The 13246-nt window shown below is 51.1% G+C and overlaps 1 protein-coding gene across 12 annotated transcripts in view; it reads right to left on the bottom strand.

Annotated features, from left to right (window-relative positions):
• Positions 1–1065: 1065 nt before the first annotated feature.
• The window catches only part of LOC127058304 (ankyrin repeat and fibronectin type-III domain-containing protein 1-like), a 698608-nt gene continuing 686427 nt past the window's right edge, over positions 1066–13246 (bottom strand). For 10 of the 12 annotated variants that reach the window (XM_050968088.1, XM_050968089.1, XM_050968080.1 and 7 more), the window contains 8 exons: positions 12806–13021; positions 11801–11967; positions 11166–11316; positions 10018–10186; positions 8208–8374; positions 6762–6972; positions 4697–5352; positions 1066–2243 (listed from right to left, as the gene is read on the bottom strand). In XM_050968088.1, the coding sequence (XP_050824045.1) occupies positions 1956–2243; positions 4697–5352; positions 6762–6972; positions 8208–8374; positions 10018–10186; positions 11166–11316; positions 11801–11967; positions 12806–13021 (2025 nt within the window). In that variant the 3' untranslated portion in view covers positions 1066–1955. The remainder of the gene's footprint in view (positions 2244–4696; positions 5353–6761; positions 6973–8207; positions 8375–10017; positions 10187–11165; positions 11317–11800; positions 11968–12805; positions 13022–13246) is intronic. The other 2 variants (XM_050968084.1, XM_050968087.1) reach the window with 1 other exon arrangement.

Here is a 13246-nt window from a genome sequence, read left to right as displayed (position 1 = left end):
AAGAACTCAGAGATTAATAATCCTACTCCTTCTTCAGGCTGGAAAACTGGGACCAGTTTTAACCTGCTGAAAGTTGTCCGCAAAGGAAAAAGAAAACGGGCATATGCCTTTTTTTTATTTTCATTGGCAGATTATCTTTAAAATACCATCAGTGTCTCTGGGACGGCTTCTTGGCTGACTACAGTAGAGCTCTATCTATTTACATCAGCTGAGGATCTGAGCTAACCCTTCACCTTGGAACACGACTGTGATGTTTGGTGGTAAAGGGCTTGCACTGCGATGTACTGCTCATCTTCCTGTGTGAGGTACTGTTGGCTTTGCCCAACAAAGCTATTCAAAAGATCACTTAAACAGAGATAGAAGCAGCTAGCCCTCAGAACGGCAGCATGTATAACCATTAAGGCACCAATCCTGTAATGTGGAGTGATGCCTGTGTCTGCATGGAGTCCAATGGGCCATTACAGAATCTGGGCCTAAACTAGGGGAAAACAGAGAGGGGAAGAGAGAGGCACTGTCAACCCAGAAATCATATTATCCTTATCCTGTTACTAATTACACCTTTGATCACTGCAAACAAATAATTATAACATCTATCTTACTGTTCACCCTTTAAGTTCTGTTTTCCTGTTGCTGTCACTCAGCTTGGGCCTTAGAACTAGATGAATCAGTTTCACTGGAAGTTTACAGTTGTTTTCCTTCTCTGATCCTCCATCCCTACCACAATGCTCTGGTGTGTGGGTTTCCAATGGTTCAGACGATGGTTTAATTCCCATGCCAAAACTCCTTCCACTGAATTACAAAACAAAACCCCCAAAATTTCTATTCATATTTTGTTCCTATACACACACACACACACACACACACACACACACACACACACACACACACACACACACACACACACACAATGTAGGCCTCACCTAAGTTGACAGTGTCCTTTTAAACAGTCTGCAGGCTGTGGGAAGTCCAGAGTTTAAATTCAGACCCTCATCCCAGTAACATAAGCTATGAAAATGTGCACTATGCATCAGGCCACAAGAAGGAAAAATGTGATACATTCTCAGCAACACAGCCATCTTTACTACGGACCACAGGAGTTCAAAAAAACAACCTTAGTTAACAAGAGACCTAGTCGCTAACAAAACATCATGCTATTGGACATACAAGAGAGGCCAATCACAATCACCAGAACAAAATGGTAACCAAAAGAAAGAAAACCTAACAGCAGTGCTAAATGTATTGTGGGAAATGCTCTGTAGCAAACCTATACTGGCAACATCAGTGTGTCAATATGTGTCCGTGCACACGTGTGTGGGGTTTCCTTTTGCCTTTAAAAGAAGTAAAAAGGATGTCCAGCTTTCACACAGCTCCAGTGTTTCTTACACTTTTTTTTTTAAAGGGGAAAAAATCATTTTGTTCCTAGAACTGTGTGCAATAACATGTTTCTCAAGGTATAGAAACAAGGACAGGTAACAAAACAATCTTCTCTGCAACATCTTTGCAAGCTGCCTCCTTCCCCCATCCACCCTCGCCACGCTGCCTGGAAACCTCTGGCTTCTCCTTCAGGAAATCCCAAATTTAGATTGTAGGAGGGAGGGGGAGAATTATGTATTGTTGCTGCTGCTTCTTTGTGATTTTTTTCGACTCTCTCCTCCTCCCTCCCCACAAAATATTGAATTTCAAAAATCCTATTTCAGCTACTGCTCCCCTCAAGACTGTGAGGTCTCCCGTGCTCCACTCTCATCTCTTGCAGTCATAAAAACCAAGTCTTGATGTGTCTTTGGTTAAAAAAAACAAACAAACACAAACAAGTAATACACAGCCTAGTGTGATCCTATTCCACCCTGGGGATGTCTGATGAGAGGGTGTCTGAGTAGGAAGGAAGCATTGGAGACGAGCTGTTTGCTCAGTGGAAGTTGAGGTTCCTTTAGTTTACCCTGTCCACTCCCCTCCTCTCATACTGTGGTTGCTGGCCCATACTGGAACAAAAGAGGGGATGTCTCTTTGATTCGGACATAGAACCGCCCCTCAGGCCAGGCGTTGTGGAGAGAGAGGGGTAAGAAGTCGTCGGGCAGCCACTGCTCGGTGTTGTCTGACACGAACACTAGTCCAAAGTGATCCATCTGATCCTCGCTGTAGCAGAAGGCATTCACGTTGCCCAGCACATTCCGGGAGACCTCGTTCATCTCCAGCACCACCAGCTTCACCACCTCTTCTGCTGACATCTTGGTGGTGACATGCAGCTGTGGAAAGATGGGGCAGAGAGACAGATGGTCAGCGGGGAATAAGAGAACCAGGAGGTGTCACAAGCCCGCAGGCATGAACCAGTGCATCCTGGGCAGATCCTTTGCAAATGAAAGGACCTAGGGACGTAGCCCCAATCCTGCAAATGCTTAGACGCAATGTGAAGCATGTGCAGGATCAGGGCCCTAGCTGGGGGCTAATTCTGTCCTTTCTCGTCCTTATGATGGGGACTGCCCTCTGAATTTTAAATCACTGACAAGCAGCTAACCTCCTCTCAGCTTGGGGTGGTCAACTACTGTGGGTATGTCTACATTACAAGCTGGTGGTGTCATGGCCAGCTCGAGGAGACATGCCCATTCTAGCTCTGATCCAGCTAGTGCGCTAAGCACTGAGGGTAGCCATGGTGGCGAGAGCAGTGGGAGGGGCTAGCCACCTCCAGTATGTGCTTCCTGTCTTGGATGGTGATGGACTCGGGGCAGCCACTTTGGGGCTGACCCTGTAGTGTTAGCACACCAGCTGGATCAGAGTTAGCATGAGTGCGTCACCTCGTGCTGGACACGACCTCTCCAGCTCCAACTGCAGACGTACCCTGTCAGAGGCACAGCCGGTCCTGAAGGTTTGAAGCAGGCAGCTATTCCCATCACCACAGAGGGCCAAGCTCCCGTTTCCTTTGGCACACTCATGAGAGCTATGCGCAACACCCTGCGGTGCGGTGTGTTGCAGCTCCTCAGACAGCCACTGGGGCTAAGCCAAAGTGCAGCAGCTGAGCACCCAGCCCTGCGTTTTTAGCCTGGCATCCTTGGGGACAGCAGAAAATGCTTTAAAGCCAGCACGCCCTGCTTTTCACCACCAAAAGCCATACCAGGTAATTGAGCAGACCCCCAGGGGCCAGCTCAGTTTGCACAAAAAGTGATGGTAATTTTTAAAATGAAAAATAAATTCAAAGATTAACATTATCCTCTGCTTGTAACGTCCCTGCTAGATAAATAGAGAGGATTCATTATCTGTACTCGCTTGAGGGCCAGAAAAACCTGCAGACATCAGTGCTGTCCTTCTCTGCAGTTACAAGAGCAGGAGTGGCAGACCAGAGCCTGCTCTGTCAGACCCAGAAGAGTGAAAGAGAGACTTTCACAGGGAAAGAGGCTCCATGGGGGGAGGGACAGCTCAGTGGTTTGAGCATTGGCCTGCTAAACCCAGGGTTGTAAGTTCAATCCTTGAGGGGGCCATTTAGGGAACTGGGATAAAAATCTGTCTCAGGATTGGTCCTGCTTTGAGCAGGGGGTTGGACTAGATGACCTCTTGAGGTCCCTTCCAACCCTAATCTTCTATGATTCTATGCCTTGAAGGGAGACAGGCCAGTGCAAGGGACAGAACACAGCCCTTCCCCGCTCAGACTTGGGAGAGACTGAGGCTGGAGAAATGGAGTAAGCCTGTGCATGGGAGGGCAGAGGGGTACAGCAGGCTGAAGTTAGTTGATGGAGAAAGCCAGAAAGGGTCATTCAGAGTGGGATTCAAAGTGAAGGGAGAATGGTCCCACTTCCATGAGCAAGAGCAGACTAGTTGCCAACTTCTTCAAAGCAAGAGAGGAGAAGACCCTTCTTCCTTCTCCCCACACAGGGCCCCCCGGCTGATAGCACAGCTACTCGGTCCTGGGGGCTGAGGGAAGGGAGGGGCTAGCTACACCGTCCCGTCAACTGGGTGACAGGACGGTGACCCAGGATAAAGAGTGAGAAAGCTGGGGGAGGATGATGATGATATAGGATAAAGAGCGGGAACGCTGGGGGAGGGGACAATGACCCAGGATAAGCCATGGGATCACTGCAAGGGATGTTGACCCAGGATACACTGTGGGAATGGTGACCCAAGAGAACATATTGCATTGCCTCTAACTGTTGAATGAAACAACTCTCTAGCAGCTCAGAAAGGAGGGTGTGGACTATGGAGCAGTGAAGCATTAGAGGAGGAAGGGAGGGAAGATGCATGCCCCTACCGAAATGAGCTCCCTGGACACTGGGTTTCTGCACCAGCCAGCATCTCCACCAACCCCAGCTTCTGGCAAGGCCGCACACATTGGGAACGGCACAGGCCTGTCTACCTGGCCTTTGCTCCTTAACTCTCCTGCCATCTCTAGCACCAAATCAGCCACACTGGCGCAGTAAAGGTGGGGTACTGCTGCCAACACAGTGGGTGCCAGCGCCTGTCATCTTGGCCTGCTGGGACGTCGGTGGCCATGCTGCACTGTGGAGCAGCGCTGATGGCAGCAGCAATAGCAGAAAATATTAAGGAGAAAAGCCTCAGTGGGAAGGTTGGACAGAGGCAGTATTCTCAGGCCTAGGGGCAAAGAGCCCCCTCATCGAGTGCTCCCCCCAAGCCCTATTTACATCGCCAAAGCTGGGCTTTATTGTTGCTGTTTAGAGTAGACCTTCCAGCTGCCCTGGGGGCACGGTGATACCTTAACGCTGGTCTCATTGGACAGTCCTGTTTCGTATTGAGGACAGACCCGTAGGGTGGCTGAGCCTGGCTTCTTCCCCCGGTTTGCTATGTGTCCCAGCTCCGGTGGCTCCTGGAAGGTGCGAGTCCATTCTGCTGAGCGTGTCCGGAAGACAGGCTCAGAGCTTTCAACAGCCTGGCTGTGCTCGGGACTGAAAGCTGAGCCAGTGTCCAGCCTGAGCAAGCTGCACTGGCCCGTCGTCCTGGTTTCTGTTGGGGAGCTATCGACAGAGCCAGGACATGACTTCCTGGTCACCTGGAAGAGGGGTTTGGGGAAATCCAAGCTGCTAGTGCGGACGCAGTAGGCCTGACGCTTCTCCGTGATGCGGAGGAGCTCAATCTGCCGGCTGGGGAGGACAAAGTCGCTGTCATACAGCTCTGGGGTTGGCCGGGGTTCCTCTGGGAGCAGTGGTGGGGCTTTGAGTTCATGGCTCTGCAGGACGTCAGGGGCACTGTCCCTCAAGGTTCGGGCAATTTTTCTGCCACAGCACTCAGGCCCCGAGGAGTAAACCAGGTCCAGCTCCTTGGGGCTTTGGGCCCTGCTGGAATCATAGTCGCTGTCTGTAGCCAGGAACACCTCTGACGAGCCCTCCTCATCCGAGATCCCATGGGAATCTGCTGGGAGTGAAAAGGAAGAGGAGGGTCACCATTTCTCTGAGTCAATGCAAAAGGCCAGTGAAGTTGTCTGAGCATGATTTGGAGTTCAGGCAGCAAAAGCCAGAAGGCATCACCCCCCTACTGTGGGCTGAGATATTTGTGCCTCTACCTTGGGTAAGTAGATTCAGTCAATGTCTGGCTGCAAGGGTCACAAGTGAGCAAATTTATGAGTCTGAAGGCAAGAAATAGCTTTATCCTCTGGGCTTCTGATTTCCAGCTTTTATTGACATTTACTGGTGAAAGCCTATGTCCAGAATTAAAATCCGAGCCACTAAATATCAGTTTGAACAACCAGAACATTGAACATTTGCCAGGTGGCTTCAGTACTCCATGCTCCCCACTGTTAGCATTGTTCCAACTCCTGGTCCATTCCCTCTACACTGCACAGCTGGAGATGGATCTGTTCACTCAGCATGAGAGCTGCAGAAAAATGATGCTTCCTGAGTGAACATTCCACCCTCCTCCTTGACTTCTAACAAATGACCCTCAGACCATGACACCACTGTGTCTGAGTTCTCAAGGCCCATCTTTGATTCCTCCTTCCCAGTGCTGCTCGTTCATTCACAGGGTCAGTGCCTACTTAACACGGAGCTCATGGTACTCATTCAGCTATGTAAATGCCACCCTGGCTTTGCAGCTGTCTGCTGCCTCTTGCTTTTCAGAGCCCTATGCACGGAGTCAGAGAAATATGCCAAGCCAGCAGAGTGATCTGGATTCTAGCCTTCCCCCTGATTCATTAACTCAACTGTTGGCTAGGTTCTGATGCCAGGCAGCCAATTGCTATGTGGGTCCCCAGCACAGCTCCTCGAACCTTTATCACTGGTGATGGTACTGGAGACAGGATGCACCTAGATTTATTTTCAAGATTCCAGGTGGAGTCTGCAGTGCTGTTACTTAGAGGCACCTGTTATGACTTGTGAGCTGAGCCAACTGGGTATGAAAGCTATAGAAATTGTACTTGGATGATCAGCTGCTTGGGGCAGAGTCTGTCATTTTTGTGTGTGTGCCTAGCACAATGGAGCGCAGATCCATGAATGAGCCTTCTAGGAACCATAATAATAATAAAGGATAATAAAGCATATAGAGCATATGTGGAATAATTAGATACCATCATTACAGAGTCATTTTTCTATTCATAGCCTTAATGCAAGCATCAGATGGGATCTGGGTAGCAAAACCTTCCACTCTAACCTGACAGGTTTCTATGAAGGATCTGAGAATGCCAGACCCATTAGACTTTGAAAGCTCACCGGTCAGATTTCATTCACAGAATATTTACAAGCAGCTGCAACACTCCCAGTTGTATGATACACATGAACTCACTAGGCAACACCTGACTAGGTGCTTCAGAACGCATCAGGATCCCTTACCAGAGTTGAGCTTGCGACTGGTTTCTGGAGATGGAGTGGGGGAGGGGAGGTAGTCCAGATGCGATGACGTGGACTGTGTTTTCTCCTTCATTGCACCGCTGGATTCATTGAGGAACCAGGTGAGAGGCACGCCACAAGATGGCTGCTTGTATCGGGCATGCTGCAAGGCATCCATCATCCAGCGCATCTCACGCCAGATCTCCTCCATTTGCTGCCACGGCAAAAGATAAAGAACCCATTTAAAAAAAATAACAGGTCTCTCCCTGGCCCCAAGCAACCACAGGCAAGGTCACACATCCCTGAGTGCACAGGGGCATGGTATTGGGATAATGGTGCCAGGAACATCCTCGAGGGGAGTCATTTCGCAGAGGATGTCACTGCTGTTTCATGAGCCCCAGAATCCCTTGGATATAACAGCACGTAGCAATTCTGTAAGGTGTTTCATCTGCTGATCTGAAAGCATTTTGTAAAGGTTGGGTGAGAATCTATCTATGCATCTCAGGTACCGAGCTGGCCCCCATCCCAGCATCTGAGAACCTCACAATCTTTAGTGTATTTACCCTCACAATGCCCCAGGGGTAGGGAAGGGCTGTTATCCTGGTTGTACAGAGAGGAACCGAGACACAGAACAGCTAAATGACCTGCCTGTGGTCACACAGAACATCTGTGGCAGACCAGGGAATTGAACCCAGATCTTCCATGTCCGTACCCTGACCACTGGACCATCCTTCCTCTCCCCTTTTGAAACTGCAGCACAGAATGGTGACGGTCTCGGGAACCAGGTCAGCAAAAGAGCCAGGAACAGAACTCAGCTCTCTTAGCTCCCAGCATGGTGCCCTAAGCACAGCAACATGCTACCACACTCACCTAGTGGCCTCTGCACAGCCTGCCCCATTTGCAAGAGCTCCTTGCTGTGGCAATGGAAACTCTGGAAGCAAAGGCAAGGCGTGCTCTTTGCATTTGCATACCCAGAATGCACTTCCAAAGGGAGTCCCAGCAGGGCAGGTTTCAGGCTTGCCATTAGCATTGTTAATGGGAGCACTGCATCAGAACAGGGTGGCTTGACAGAGCGCCTGCTGCTGCCACTTCCCCTGCAGACCATCACTGCTAGGTCAGAGAAGCACTGTAAAGTACTTCAGTGCAGGACAGCAGAGCTGATAACTACAATGGAAATGGCCCAGAGCCTCAAAGGTTTTAGACTCCCAATGCCCATTGATTCCAATGGGAGTTAGGAGCCTAAATACCTTTGAGGCTCTGGGCCTGTGAGCTGTAGATGATGCACAGCTGGCAGAGGGAGATCCATGCCAGATCATGCCAACCTAAAGTGGGTAATCTTATGATGGACATGGGAGCTTCTGGACAACCCATACAGGGTGCACAGAATGCTGGCATGGCAGCCCAGCCCTGAGCAGGTCCCACTCACTACGCCCCTCTTCTGTCACATACCTGTATGTAGTCCTGAACCTGCTGGTGTCTCTGCTTAGCTGTGGAGAGCTCAGCATCTGAGAAGGCTTCCCTGAGGCTCTGCTGGGAAAGGAGAGACTCCAGCTCCAGGAGCGCAGACACCTGGCAATACTGGCTGATGAACTCTCGGTCATACGTGAAGAAGTGAACTGGAAAAGCAAAGGGCGAGAGGGGAAGGTCAGCCGATGGCGGGAGGGCCACTGCGAGGTGGGAACAGCTGATGCTGTGTGAACAGACTGAACCCGGCAGAGATGCATCAAGGACTCTGAAGACAGGACTGCACATACGTGAAGGCTGAATTCTGCTCAAACTACATGAGGGGAGGGTGTTCTCCATTACTGAGGGTGAAATCCACAGTTGGGGAAAGCAGGACTGAGTATGGACAAAGGCCCATCTTTTGTTATCACTGCTAACTCTGCAAGAGCTTCCATGCTGCAGGGCTAGCCCAGGTCCAAGTACTGGATTTAGCACTATCTCAGGGAAGTGACATCCTCTATGGAGATGGCTGGAATGGGATGGAGGGACTGGCCCTCCTCACAGGTGTATCTGAGCTGTAACGAGGGGCAGCCATTGTTCTCTCCTCCTGGTGGCTGCCCAGAGGAATGCAGAGAGTCAGGGCTGGTTCCAGGCACCAGCTTATCAAGCAGGTGCTTGGGGCGGCAACTCCGGAGTGGGGCAGCACTTTCAGGTATTCGGAGGCAATTCAGCAGAGGGTCCCTCCCTTCCGCTCGGAAAGAAAGACCTCCTGCTGAACTGCCGCAGATCGCGATCACGATTGCGATCACGGCTTTTTTTTTTTTTTTGGCTCCTTGGGGCGGCAAAACCCCTGGAGTCGGCCCTGCAGAGAGTGCATGACAGGGGCTGAGCTGGGATAGCACAGAGATGCAGTGAATGGTAGGTGCAGCAGCTACCATCACTATTCTGCTAGCATCTGTCACGCTGCTCTCTGAAGAGCTGGGGGGTGAACAAGCTAGTGTGGTTAGCAGTCCAGGCAGCTGGAAAGACCTCAGTCAGCAACATCACAATCAAAAGCAAAGAGCTCATTCTTGTAAGTCCTGAGTGGACCCAGCAGACTGAGCCATTTCAGTCTGCCCTCTTCAGCAAGCTGTGTGGCAAAAGCAGGCTTTGTACCTACAGCAGCTACCCCAACGCCTTGCTTCTCTGGAGCCACAGTCTTGCTTTCTCCCCTGGAGCCCCTGGCTCCTGCAGACACTACAGGACAATCCCATTTAACAAGGACAGCAGGAGACTTTCCCCTTCCACACACAGGAGAGAACAAGGTGGATCACCGCGACATAGGAGATACTCACCTCTCTGTGGGGACCGGGTCAGCACTCCTGTTACCAAAGACAGGCAAGACAACCACAAAACTCACAACAGTGTGAGTTCCCACCCACTCCCTGGCACCTGAGAAGCTTTGAGAACCCCTCCTGCACATCCTCCTTCCCTGCGGGACCTGCATCCCACCAGACTCTAAAAGCCCCTCTTCCAGGAACTCTAAAAGCCCTCCCTAAGGTGGGATCGCTCCTGCCCTGACTGTGGTGGTGCTCAGCAGTGAGGTGACTCTCTAAACCACTGGAAGACTCCTCCACGCTGGCTTTGTTAGGGCAGGGGAATGTGCCCCTAAGCAGGGGGAAGGCACTGCCTATCACTGCAGGGCCCAAAGGGTTGCGAAGGGTCTGGTGGGGAAGGAAGGCAGGAGAAGGGCAAGAGGGAGGTGTTCTGGAGCAGTACCATGCAGGTCACAGTCAGATCCAAGATTAGAGGACACAAGAAGCAGGGATGTTCTCACCTAGCTCAAAGATCTGGAGAGGCAATGTGAGGAAGCCAGAGCGAGGGGTGTAGGGGCTGTTCTGGCCCGGGGCAGTGCAGACGTCATCAGATGGAGGAAGCAGCAGGAGAAAGGAGACTTGTCCCCCGAAGTCTAGCACCTCCTGACTGTACAGACGGAAATCTTTAGCCTGCAGCATTCAAAGAAAAAAGGAGGAACAATGCATTATTTCTGCCAGTGTAACCACAGCAGCTCAAAGTCATCGCCCCTCTTTGTCTTAGGCAGGAAGGTCCCAAAGCATGGCTGACGGCAGAGCGCTCCCTCGCACACCGAGCTTGCTTTCAGCATCACCACTTCCCATATGACAAAGGCTCCCAGTGGAGCTCCGCACTGACAGGGAGATAATTAGCATCCATCATTTACTCTTCAGGTGCCAGGCTCCATTGCTTTGTTATGCTGTATTACCATCCCACACCCTCTTTGTTCTGGGATAGCTTGGACACCTCACCTCCTCTGATAGCCTTTGTGTTGCTGATACAAGTCGACTTCCTTAAAGCAAAATCCAAGAGAGAGAGAGAGAGAGACCCTCCACCCACCCCTGCAGTGACCTCAGCCCCAATCCAGTACGCACCTAATGTTAAGCATTAGGAATGCTCACCCACCTATGGACCTTGCTGTATCAAGACCCTGGGTTGGAAACTGAATGGGGGAAAAGAGATCAATTCTCAGTATGCCCCAGTGAGTCCAGCTTTCACCAAAGGTTAGCTGGAAGAGGTGTCCCGTCACTGTGGTTAGCTGGAAGAGGTGTCCCGTCACTGCGGTGAGCTGAAACAATTCGCCTCAGGCAGAGCCAGGTGCTACTGCCAATCAAAACAGAACTGTTTTGTTTTAGATCCAAGGTCAGTTACTTAGGAGGTGCCAAACTTGGAGAGTGGCTCCCAGCTCTGTCTCTGGGGCAGGGACAGAGACATGCTTGTAGCCAGGGAGCCCCACAAACTCAATTCAGTTTGTGGGGCAAGGAAATACAAAGAACACTTTAACCACAAAGGGGCCAATCCCGCCTCCAGAGGCTGAGGTGGCTGGTTTGCCATGGCACAAGCCAGCCGGCTGTGCAGACTACACCTCCCGCCATTCCACCCACACCCCTCAGCTCCCACTTCTACCAGTACCTCTTGCAGGGGGATGTTGACCAGGTTCACCAGCTCCTTAATGGCCCCTTGGAGCTCCTGATACAAGAGGTTCTGGGAAGTCTCAGACTCTGGCTCAGTGGGACTTGGTTCCTCCAAATTGGCCAGGTTCTGTAGCCACTCCCATTCCTCCCTGGAGAAGGAGAGACAATCACAGAGAGAAACCAGAGACTTGCTATCATTCAGGACTGCCCACAGCCACATGTCAGTGAGCATGCATCAGCAGGTATGTACTGTGAGCCATGACATTCATCCCTGAAATGCAGCCTGAGCTTCACCTTCCTTTGGGGAGGCATCTGAACAGTAGCCAGCAGCTCCTCATAACAGTCTCCTAGCTGGCGGAAGAGCAAGAGGGAAGAGCACAGGGCCCTGGTTTAAATCTCGGCTACAGGGGATAGCACTAGGTCATGGTTCAATTATAGCTTACAGAGCAGCTGGTGCCTTGGATGTCCCAGGCAGCAATGGATTGGGTTTGGAGCAGAATGTAAAGCTAACGGCAGGGATGATAGTGTGGGAGAGGCAGGTAGTAAAGGTGGGATTTTGGGGTCTTGATTTCAGAAACGATCTTGGCTGGCCAAGCTAAGCCACTTAGGACTTCAGCTGCTCTGCATGCCCACCTGGAGATGTTGGGATTGGTCCGTATTTTCACATGGCAAAGGATGTTGGGTAACTGTTCAGGCACCAGCACTCGGATCTGGTCCACTGCACTGCAGAGCTTCAGATAGGCCAGGTAGAGGCCTGGGGCGAGGGCTTGGCTACTTCTCTGGTGGTAAGCCAGCTTGTCCTGAGGAGGAAGAAGAGGTCAGCATAAAGCATTCCACATGGCAGGACTCTCCCTCATCCTCTCTACCTCTATATACAATCGGCAGATGGACAATGGCAGGACTGGGGCTGTCAGGGATGGCTCTGAGGAAACTTGCCCTTTTGGAGTCCTAGGCAGAGAGGGGTGAACAGACCTGGATAAAATAAGAACCATACCAGGCCTCAGCCCCAGATTGAACTGCATGTGCAGTTTGAATGAGTTCTGTTCAGTCATTTCATCTGCACTTCCAGTCTCCAGCCAGGACCAGCGCACCAACAGCAGAGAACTGGAAGGACTGGCAACCACACAAAAGAGCCTGTTGCCAGATTGTCCGCCTCATGTTGCAATCCCCTGAGATTCAAGAGCCTCACAAACAAACTTTTTGTGGTTTGCCCGCAGTTAATCCTAGCTGGCATTGACAATGGCTTTGCGTCAGCAGCCTCAAGAGCCCCTGTAAAGGTGCTTGAGGAGATCTTGTTGAGACAGACACATGTCTGAAGGAAAGAGAAAGGAGAGAGGCTGCAGTACAAGAATCAGAGTGTGCAAAGACAAAGGCCAGGCCAGGCCATCAGGAAGGGGAAATTCTTTGCAGAGGTTTGCTAACAGGCTGAGGCAAGAAACAGCTCAGGGAAACAAAAAGAGCAACTGGGATAAAAAAAGGTAAACAAGTATACGGAGAACTAAACACCACATTGAGGGGACTCGCCACAGACTGCTCAGGAGAGACAGACCCCAGATCGGCTCCTGAGCCTTATTCTCCTAAAACTTCCCATGATCCGTCTCCCCCCTCCAAGCCCTCCTTTGGCATGAGAATGGGTACCTGCATTGTCATCAGCAGCATATCCAGAGAGGTGGGCTCTTCTGGAGAGGAGACGGACTTGCGGCTTGTCTGCAGCTTGGAGAGGGGGACCCAGCGGACGCTCTCAAAAGTCTGGTTGGTTTTCACCTCCTTCAGTGTTACTATCAAGATGTTGCCTTGCTTGTCTTTTATTGGTTCAAAGAAGACCTGTCCCAAGTCCTGGATTCCTAGCAGCCCCTTCATAGACAGAGACATAGATAGGAGACTCATGGAGCAGCACTGACTGACCTGGCTCTGCAGGAAGCTAGCCATGCCATATCCTGAGAGGAGGCTGTTTCTGTGTCTGGGGAGGGGGCTGGAGTGGTGGGTTATGAAGGGCATGGGCATCCTTTTGTCTATCCAGTCTTGGCCAGGGGCATGCATGGAGGACCTTTTCATATACCACCCTACACCCCTCAGCTG

The sequence above is a fragment of the Gopherus flavomarginatus genome, chromosome 9, assembly GCF_025201925.1.
Source record: "Gopherus flavomarginatus isolate rGopFla2 chromosome 9, rGopFla2.mat.asm, whole genome shotgun sequence".
Classification (NCBI taxonomy): domain Eukaryota; kingdom Metazoa; phylum Chordata; order Testudines; family Testudinidae; genus Gopherus; species Gopherus flavomarginatus.
The sequence above is the reverse complement of the archived record's forward strand: the minus strand, read 5'-3'. Positions and strand labels throughout refer to the sequence as shown.